This window comes from Sinocyclocheilus rhinocerous, unplaced genomic scaffold, assembly GCF_001515625.1.
Source record: "Sinocyclocheilus rhinocerous isolate Xijiao unplaced genomic scaffold, SAMN03320098_v1.1 scaffold2283, whole genome shotgun sequence".
In the NCBI taxonomy this organism is placed as follows: Eukaryota; Metazoa; Chordata; class Actinopteri; order Cypriniformes; family Cyprinidae; genus Sinocyclocheilus; species Sinocyclocheilus rhinocerous.
In genome coordinates this window covers 193,881-204,522 of record NW_015650329.1, presented here as the reverse complement: position 1 = coordinate 204,522, position 10,642 = coordinate 193,881, and the positions used below count along the sequence as shown (strand labels likewise).

The following is a 10,642-nucleotide window of genomic DNA, read 5'->3' as shown; positions in this document are numbered from 1 at the left end:
TAAGCCATTGTGCAACTTGATTCATAGTGTCAGTCAATTTCTGTGCAGCCTGTTGTTGACATTTTGCATGTACATACAACACAACATCATCCACATACATTTGACAAATAACATCTGGAGGACATACATTTGGTAAATCATTTACATACATACTAAACAATAATAGGCCTAAAATAGAACCTTGTGGAACTCCAATATTATAATCCAAGTAATCTGATGTCACATTTATAACCCGTACACATTGTTTTCTATTTTCTAAATAAGATTTAAACCACATAACGGCTTCAGTTGAAAAATTAAAATTTAATAACTGAGAAAGTAAAATCTCATGATTTACAGTTTCAAAAGCTTTCTTAAAATCCAGGAATACAGCACCAACTATACCACCTTTATCCATCAAAAAGATTTAATATTTTCCAACATAAAACAATTTGCCGTTTCTGTAGAATATTTTTTTTCTAAAACCAAATTGCATAGGGCGAAGGGAAAAGGCACTATTATTAAGATATGTGATTATTTGCTCCGCTACCCATTTTTCAGCGACTTTCGACATTACAGGGAGAATACTTATTGGTCTATAATTACTAATTTCTGTATAACGTCCAGATTTTTGTACAGGGGTAATTACTCCAAATTTCCCATTTTTTTGACAGCCACTTTAAATGTGTATATTTCCTAAAAGCTAACTGAAGTAATTGTAACCTAATTATAAAAACTTCATTAAGTGCAATTTAAGCAGTTGTACAGCACAAATCAGTCAATTTTAACCTTTAATATTATAATGTAGTACCAACTGACTCGCATGTATATTTTACAGCATTAGCTGATTTTTTTTTCCTTGAGAAAATTTGGCATGTACTGTACCTGATATGTATCCAAAATAATCGAAATCAAATCGAATCGAATTGGTAATCGAATCGCAAGCTTGTGAATGAGAATCGAATCGAATCGTGAAATTTGTGTCAAAACCCAGCCCTACTTCACTGTGTTAATTATAACTATCTTTCTATCTATCTATCTATCTAGCTATCTATAGATAGATAGATTGATAGATAGATATAGATAGAATTAACATGTGTATTAAGTATAGATTCTATACATATATATAAATATATTATTATTATTTTTTATTTTTATTTATTTATTTTTTTGCTGTGCTAAAATTTCACATATTGAAGCTCTAAAATAAAGCACCTCTCAGTAACCACTTGATCGAGTTTGTGTTGTTTCTGAGTGGGTTCTTCCATTTCAGTGGCCACAAATAAACATTAAAAATAATTTAACACCCACTCTCATACTGACTGAGGATTATGATGGCGGCATATCTAGCTCTGTTTTAATATTACTTTGAGTAATGCCATAAACGATGACTAAAACACAAACACACATACTTAACCATAACAGAAAACTTTCCACGTTTCCTAAAAAAATAGCAAATTTGTTCCCAAAATATGATTACAATATCCACAGAGAAGCACTTGAACAAGTTGAATTTGAAATGGCTGCTTTAGTTGCCTGCTGTTTAGCTGCCAGATTGTTGCCTCTTATAGAATGACAACCAATTAAATACAATAGCAAATAACATGTCAAACATACTGTATGTATTTGCATTTTCATAAGAACCATGTAAAGATCTAGAGAACTGTAAAAGAAATTTGGCAGGTAGAATCTTACCATAGGCTGTGTTTACACTTGGCATTAACATGCGACCTGTATCCGGATGTTGTCCACATACACATTGACAAGACAAGTGTAAACGCACTTCTGATGGGAATGTTATCTGATCAGCATATCCTGGTCCAGCGGTAGTCGAGGACACATTGTGGTCGGATCTCAGTGTAATGTAAACACAATCTAGCCATCGTGTCTGCATTCGCAGGTCGACGTCAAAGAAAACCCCGCCCCCTCTCTCCTGAACTGCCAGAAGACTTATTTAAATATTGTGCGGGAAAGAGAGATCCGATCGGTTATCCAGATAAAGAAGTCACTTGATGTTGCTAAGTGTAAATGTGCCGTGTCCTGATTGACTGATGATCTGATCTGCTTGATCGGACTACAGTGATCGCATGGAAACGCATCCATATTGATGGCACTTCCTGTCCATCATGTGTCTCTCCTTCAGGATGTTTCTACTTGCAGGCCTGTTTAACACTCGTAGATACCTAGATTGTCTTATTTCTCTTCACTGGACTTATCCAAAAAAAGCATGCATGTTTCATGTTATGTCATATATGTTGTTTGGGTCACTATGATATAGTTTGCTTAAAAAACACCTTCAATCTGTGGTCAAAGCCAGTATAATAATTTCTGACACAATCAGACAGTTTGTGTGTGTGCTGATTCATAGGACTGTGGTCAAACACATCTTAGATAGACACACACTCATTCTTCCCCCTCCCTCTCTCTACTTCCTGTGCGAAACTGGCCTCCTCATCTCCTCCTGCAGTGTGCTCCTCTATACTGTCAAAGTGCTGCATGAGCTGCAAAGCACATGATTTGTTCCAGAGCCTTTATTCCAGACATCAACCTCCTAAAACCCACAGTCCAATCTTTCTGGACCCCTCTGCCTCGGTCATGTTTATGTGTAGTACATGTCATCAGAATACGGGATTTGACCAGTCATTTGCTTTCTGTTTAGACACACATATTTACAGCAGTGTAACCACACATTTCCGGATGTTTAAACTTGATCAAATGAGACTCTCTACAAAAAGCGAGTTTGCTTGCAATCTCTCTTTGGTGGAGTAATGGCGTCATGATCTAAAAATAACGTGTTACTGATCAATCGATTCACTTACACTGAAAGGAAAATGGCAAGCACACATTTTGCATCTAACATACACTCTGAGAATACATCTGTCTATTTAAAACTGGGGACATTTAATAAGATTTAGAAAAAAAATGCTAAATGCTAAATGAAGAACAAATGTTAAAGGTTCTACATTATTTCATACATTTATTATTGCTAAAATTAAATTCAATGTTTTAAATTGTTATGCTGATAACATCTGATGTGTAATAAAAAAAATAAATTAGATTAAAATGTGACACTTGTAATGGTATATAATTAATTTTTTAAAATAATTTTTATGAAATGTTGCAATATTTATTATTAAATGATTTATCTAAGCACATCGTTACTTTTTTAAAATTCATGTGCCCTCATAATCTTTAATCAAAATGATTGTTTTTCCGCAGATTTATTATTTCTTACAGTGTGAGTGTTCAGAGAAACAGGTCAACACTTGAACGGTTAGACTGGGATATAAGAAACACATCCACATACATACGCATGGACCTCTCAGGCTGTTTGAACAGAAGCTGTTAAAATGTGTGGTTTAAATAATACATGAATGCACTTCATCTCATTTTAAGGGTAGACGAGGGTAGAAATGCTTCAGGGGAGTGGGTGGCACAATTTTCTGCTGACCCAGAGAGGGCAGAACCTCACCCAACTAAATTCCTGAGATGTGTCAGCCCCAATACTCTAAAATAAGACAATGGCAAGAAGAGCTGCAAGCTAATGCAAAACAATAGAGAGACACAGTTAGAGAAAGAGACAGATTATGTGTGACTGTAATGAGAAGAGACGAGAGAACTTTCCACATAAACACATTTGATAAGCTCATCTTTGTTCTGACTGGTTAACCCTCAGGACACTTAACCATCAGAGTCAGAGTGTGCACAAATATATCAAAAAGAAGCAAAATACAAGTGCTTGAACATTTTGTTTTTTTTCCCCATCAAATATTTGTCATGTTCTGATTTTGCATTAATTTAGAAGGAATAATAGCAATATCACTCTCTTTTCAAACCCATTACCCCAGGGGTGTCCAAGTCCTGTTCCTCAAGAACCCAGATACTGATCTGGTCTTTGATCTATATGATCTACTTTGATCTATGTATAGCTACTGTTGTACAAGATTATTACAGTTTCTCCAAACATTAGTTCATTCACACTCCCATCATTCACAGGAAGTACCACACCTAACTAAAAATGAGGCTCTTCTCCATTTCTATCCATTTTAAAGTCTTCTGTACAGTTCCAATTGCCAGCCATTATAGTACTACACTGTTCATTTTGTCACATTGATAAATTATATGCTTAATTATTACACGCATTTCACATTTATCCAATCATGGGCTGTTTTACCAAACTCACAATTTTATTTTTTCAGCCTCAATTACCTGGCCAGACCATTTGCCTACATCTTGAGTTGCATTGTTAACATCACACTAATGCTTGCTTGAGCCTTGATTGTGACAAATAATCTGTTTATGTCCAACACTCAAAACACGTCATACTACCAGTTGTAGCATAAACCATGAAAATTGTTTGTTAATCTTATTCATCAGGAAGACTAACACTGCTTTACTCATCCTCAATGCTAAGGTTGTTTTCAAAACCAATTTGTTTCCCCACTGCCAGCAACACATCCTCCAATGAAACACCCAACGAGATTTAGCACACACTTGACTATGGCAGAGTCAAAGAGATGGCAAGAAATAAGTATAAGCAGACAACAGAAAAATTATCTTTCTTCACCAACACAGCATCCAACACATCAATACCTTGCAAGAAGGGAAATTAATCATTAAAATGAGAGAAAGGAAGAGGAAAGACAAATTTGGACTCAAGAATACTCACTGGGCACTGAGATATCTGCCTTTTCCACTTTCAGGCTGCACAGGGGTGAGGTGCCAGAGGTCATTCTGGTTGTGTGGTCTTGCTCTGACACTTCTGCCATAGTGACCATTGGTGTTCTGGCCTCTGCATCCTTACTGCTGCTGGCTGACTCCTCCACCATCAATCCCTGCAATGAACATTTTAAATGAATGCTTGAGATCTTCAAAGAAACAACACAGTTTTGTACACTTTTGTAACACTTATAATATTAATCAAGGTTTCTTGCTCACAGACTTTAGTTTTTCATGACAAATTTCAACCATATTTCTGACCCTTAGGATTATACAGGTTGAGTTGTCCCCCCTTTTTGGTGGCTATGGTAAAATTGGTCATTAAATGGAAAATCAAAATGTCTTTCATATTTACCCATATAAGAGGTTTCTCTACAATAAAAAACATACTACAAGTTACATTTCTCAAAACTGACTCTCCAGTTAAAAATATGAGTTTTTGATTTCCACCCTTCTAAAATGCCAAGATTTGAACCCACCTCATTTGTGACGTCACAAGACTATGGGTAAATGATGTCTGTTATGATTGCTCTTCACAAGTGCCAAAGGAGTTTTGTTGATCGCTTACAATCACTTACCAACTACCCAAACCAACTACCAAATGTAGACTAGTAATCCATACCACAAACAATCTGTGGCTGTACAACTCTGCAGAAATCTTAGGTTACATTACATATCACCTGGCCCTTGCATGCTCATTTATAAAATTATTTTGGCTAATTTGATGATTTTAGCTACCAACAAGATTCAAATGCCCTCAGTTCCATTTAACACATTCTACCATGGTAGAGTTAAAATCCGATTTTTCACAATATTTCATAAAACTTTTTACATTTAATAATACAGATTCTATTTGTGCCAGCGCATAAGTAAAGATCAATGCTGTGATGAAGAAAGTGTGCTCAAATTGTGTAAGACTGCTATATAAACTCTCAAACAGTGTGTTGATAGCCACGATGAAACGTCTCCTCAGCAAGCAGAGTGCTGACTACACACTGCCAGAGCTAATAGGCCCTGTCAGCTGCACCACTGTTTTTAGCAGCTGTCTTTACTTTGATTTCTGGGGAACGATGAAAGTCTTATCTTTCATGTGACATTGCCCAGATATGAGACAGACTGCTCATAGATCCATCAGATGAACAAGAGAGACAGAGGAAAAGGAGATTTTGAACAGCACGTGAGCACTGATGAGATGCTGTCTGACCAGAAAAGGAAGGTGAGATGCTGAAAGTGAGGAAACAGGGGATCCCAGAGGAAAAAAATATTGCTCACTGGTTGCTCTTCCTAAGCTCAGGAGACTTAATGAATGACGAGGTATCATATCGATCACAAGTACAGTATGGAGTACCACAAGTCTCAGTACTAGGACCATTGCTTTTCATGCTTTACATGTTACCCTTGGGAGATATCATCAAGAAACATGGTGTTAGCTTTCACTGTTATGATGATGATACTCAGCTCTATATTTATTCGCGGCCAGATGAAACACACCAATTCGCAAAACTAACGGAATGCATAGTTGATATAAAAAATTCCTACTGCTAAATAAAAAAAAAAATATTGGACCAAAAACCTCCGCATGTAATAACCTAGAACACTGTCTAACACTTGATGGCTGCTCTGTTAATTCTTTGTCATAAGTTAGGAACCTAATAGCAATCTTTGCTTTGAAAACCATGTTTTTAGCATTTGTAAAACCACATTTTTCCATCTTAAAAATATATCTAAATTATGACTTATGCTCTCAATGGCAAATGTAGAAACGTTAATTAATGTGTTTATGACCTCAAGGTTAGATTATTGTAATGCTTTATTGGGTGGTTACTCTGGGCGCTTAATAAACAAACTCCAGCTGGTCTAAAATGCAGCAGCTAGAGTTCTTACTAGAACCATATTACCATCATACTAGAACCATTTTAGCCCGGTTCTGTCAACTCTGCACTGGCTCCCTATTGAACATCATATACATTTTTAAATCTTGTTAATTACTTATAAAGCCCTGAATGTTTTAGATCCTCAATACTTGAGTGAGCTCATATCACATTATTGTCCTTCACGTCCGCTGCAATCTCAAAACTCTGGCCATTTGATAATACCTAGAATATCAAAATCAACTGCGGGCGGCAGATCCTTTTCCTATTTAGCGCCCAAACTCTGGAACAATCTACCTAGCATTGTAGCGTTACCTAGCAGACACACTCTGTCAGTTTAAATTTAGATTAAAGACCCATCTCTTTAACCTAGCATACACATAATACACTGTCACATTTCTATAATTCAAATCAGTTAAAGGACTTTTAGGCTGCATTAATTAGGTCAACTGTAACCGGGAACACTTCCCATAACACCCGATGTACTCGCTACATCACAAGAAGAATGGCATCTACGCTAATATTAGTCTCTTTCATTCTTATGGTCAGTGGAGACCATGTCAACTAGATGCGACCCAGAGACAGATCCCCTGCGAAGACCTCATCACTTCGACGACCATCGGCACAAGACCACGGGAACCAGACAAGTTCTCTGCACCTGTGTTGCATCCTGGAATTAAACCACGCCATGCTGGTTTCATTTGGCCAGAGGCAAACTGTCCCCCCCGACTGAGTCTGGTTTCTCCCAAGGTTTGGGAGAAAAAAAAAGTTTTGGTTCCCTGCCACTGTCACCTTTGGCTAGCTTAGTTGGGGACCTTTGACACAGACACTATTGGAAGAGAGCTGAACTGGATGATGACATCACTGAATCATCAATGAGCTGACTTTAGCTGAAAAATGAAAAATGTCCTCTTGCATGATTGACAAAATATTTTCCTGTTTGACACTGTAAAGCTGCTTTGACACAATCATTACTGCATAAAGGTGACTTGACTTAGTTGTGATTCTCATATATCTCTCATTTTAGTATCAACAGCATTTCAAATGTTTCTTCTAAAATTCCTTAGGAGAAATAAAAGTAGACACAAATAAAATATGAGAAATATTTGAGAGAAAAAGAGTCAAAACTGAGAATGTGGTGGAAGAAACAGAATATCTATTTGTTGTCTTGCTGCAATCACTATCAAGATTCCATTATACAAATATTTTATTGCTCAGAGTTTGCTTTTTCTAAGCTCATGAGACTTAGTTGTGATTCTCATATATTTCTAATTTTAGCATCAACAGTGTCTCAGGTGTTTCTCCTAAAATTAAAAAAAAAAAAGAAGTCCAAAATGAGAATGGACTGTGAGAAACATGGGAGATCTCTTTATTGTCTTGCTGTAATGTCTTTCAAGACTCCATTATATATAAAAAAGTTGTATTGCTCAGAGGTTGCTCTTTTTTTCTTGACTACATTAGAGGTTTTCACCTGTAATGGTCAGGACAGTAGGAGGAGAGATGGAAACAATGGGAGAGGTGAGAAGAGAACAGTTTGCAGGAAAGTACCTTTAGCTGGGACCCGAACTCATGCTGTCTGGTGCAGCTGTGCCTCCATGTTGATGTGCTGCTCAAAAGGCTATGGTTCTGACAGAGCTTACTCTAAGCTCAGGATACTAAGGGCTAATTCTCTCATATGTCTCATTTAGGTATCAGCTTTGTCTTCAGATATCTTCAATTTTATTTTAGGAGAAACGTTAAATTTTAAACTTTTTACTAATATTGTAAATACTGAAACTATCATTTAAATAGCACTATACTGTACATTTCAGAATATCAAGGGTTACTACTTTAAATTTAGCTTTAATGCTCAGCATTGTATATACAGCACATTTTCCAAACATACTAGAAAGTACTTATATAAGTGCAAGATGTTTAATATAATATTACTTCTTTTTAACAAATGTAACACTAGTGTACCAGTGCTAAATAGTTGTTGCATAACCTTTTTTTCTGTTTAGCATTGAAAAGTTTGTCTTGTACAGCCCATTTTGCATGCATATAAATATAGGTCAAGGTTTCATCTGTTAAATCATTGTGCAATAAAACACTGTCTACATGGAACGACTTCAAATATGATAATAGGTTTTGTGTTTGATTGAAATGGTGTGGATAAATGACACTGAAGCTAACCAGAGGGGTAAAAAATAAGATGGAAAAAGATATCTCTTTAATATCACAAATGGTTCTCCTAGACAGAAATTAGGTTACTTTAACAGAAAATTCAGAGCACAGTGTGTGTGATGTTGTTGAGATCTCTTCTAAAACTTTAAAGGAGACCATTGTGAGAGAGTTAAGAGTTTTTGTCTCAAGAGAAAAGTGTGAGAAGCAGGAGACTCAAGCAAATGTCTCCATTTGATCTTAAAGTAACCGTATTTCAGTCAGGATCACTCTGTTTGATTAAGATTATTTTAGAGGTCCTGAACATTATTTTTGGCGGCAGGCTTCGCTCCGCAAGCTGTCCACAAGCAAACCTCGATGAGGTTTGAACCCCCAACACAAAGATGTAGTAGGTTTAATTCTAAGATCATTCAGGGGGCGCACTCCCTGAATGGCTAGGAGAGGTAGTGTGCCTTGATATTTAAAGAGAGTAGCTTCGAACTCTCCAGAGATTTCACCATTATCATCATCAGGTCACGTGCTGGGCACAATGGGAAACAAGAGTCTTCCAAAGTATTTGATCCATGGCCACATTATCAACATCTTTCTATTGGACACCAATGTCTTCCAGGTCTTCTTGGAAAGCCTGTCTCCATGTCTTCATTAATCGTCCTTATTCAGGTGTTGATTCAGCCTATGTCCCTCCATCAGTGGCCACTATTCTCACAAAACTCCCCAAAGGTTTTCACCAAGCCTCCTACCAAACCTCACAATTAAAATTGCCAATGAAATCTGACAACGACTGTCACATAACTGTTTCTAAACACTGGAATCATAAAATTGCATTTTTCTCAGGCTGACCAGCCAATGCTCATGCACAGTCCTAAACGCATGCCTCAGAGCACTGACTGTTTCTATAGCAACCAGAGCTTCTAACGGCAGCTGAAGTGACTTCATCATCGACTGGCTCATTAACGCCGATGGCGGGACCTATCCGCCACACTGCGTGCTGCACTTTCTCCCAACAGTTTTGCCACTTCGCCACTTTATTGCTAGATTTAGCAACTTTCAGACCCCTTTAGCGACTTTTCCAAGAATCTAGTGACTTCTTGGACAAGCCTGAGTGATCATTTTGTGAATATATATCCAAAAATCGCAGCAATGTCTTACGTATGGTGATTTTGTCAGACAACATCTCGATTATAAATCAGGATTTAACAGAACAGCTGCTTGGAAGAGACTGCTGGTTTAACATAGTCTTAATGGCCACGTTTCAGTCACTATTTCATATTGTCTGACAACAAACATAATATGTGAACAGTTTTATTGCAATTTGGCTGTATTAAAATACATTGTGTGAGCACAGAGAGTAGCAGAGAAGCAAACAAAATAAAGGGCTGACACTAGGCAGAATGCAATGCACGTAATGACGTAATGAATATGCTAAATGACGTATGACGTCATCTAGGGATATTTAGCAGCATGAACAGGCTTTAGCTACTTTTCACAGAAAATATTTGCCAACAGTGTCTCCCATTCATAGCAATAGGAGTGCCTTGTCTGTGTAATGCATCGCCTGTCAATGGCATTGTGTCCTGTTAACTTAAGTTATCATTTCGCAGCAAATAAACTATGGAACACAATGCGCTTCCTCATCCATGAACATGATTCCACACTCCTTCAAAGTCAAACTGTGCTGACTAAGCGCATGTTTGTGTGACAGACTATGGCAAGTGTGAGTACAGATTAACTTATATATCTTGTTTAATTGTAGTGGGAGTTACGATCAGCTGAGCATCAGTTGATGCTGGCTGTCACGCCGTGGTCTGCCTGAACTACGTTTAAGCTCCATTCGTCACTCAAACTAGATTTCCGTCTAGGAGAAATATTTGAGATGTTAAAGAGATCTCACTTTAGATTTTTCTTCCCTCTGG

At 37.1% G+C, this 10,642-nt stretch overlaps 1 protein-coding gene across 1 annotated transcript in view; it reads right to left on the bottom strand.

Moving 5' to 3' along the window:
• LOC107711758 (genetic suppressor element 1-like) overlaps positions 1-10,642 on the bottom strand; it is a 274,061-nt gene that overhangs the window by 188,697 nt on the left and 74,722 nt on the right. Inside the window, exon 2 of the mRNA XM_016516806.1 lies at positions 4,649-4,814. Within this exon, the coding sequence (XP_016372292.1) occupies positions 4,649-4,814 (166 nt within the window). The remainder of the gene's footprint in view (positions 1-4,648; positions 4,815-10,642) is intronic.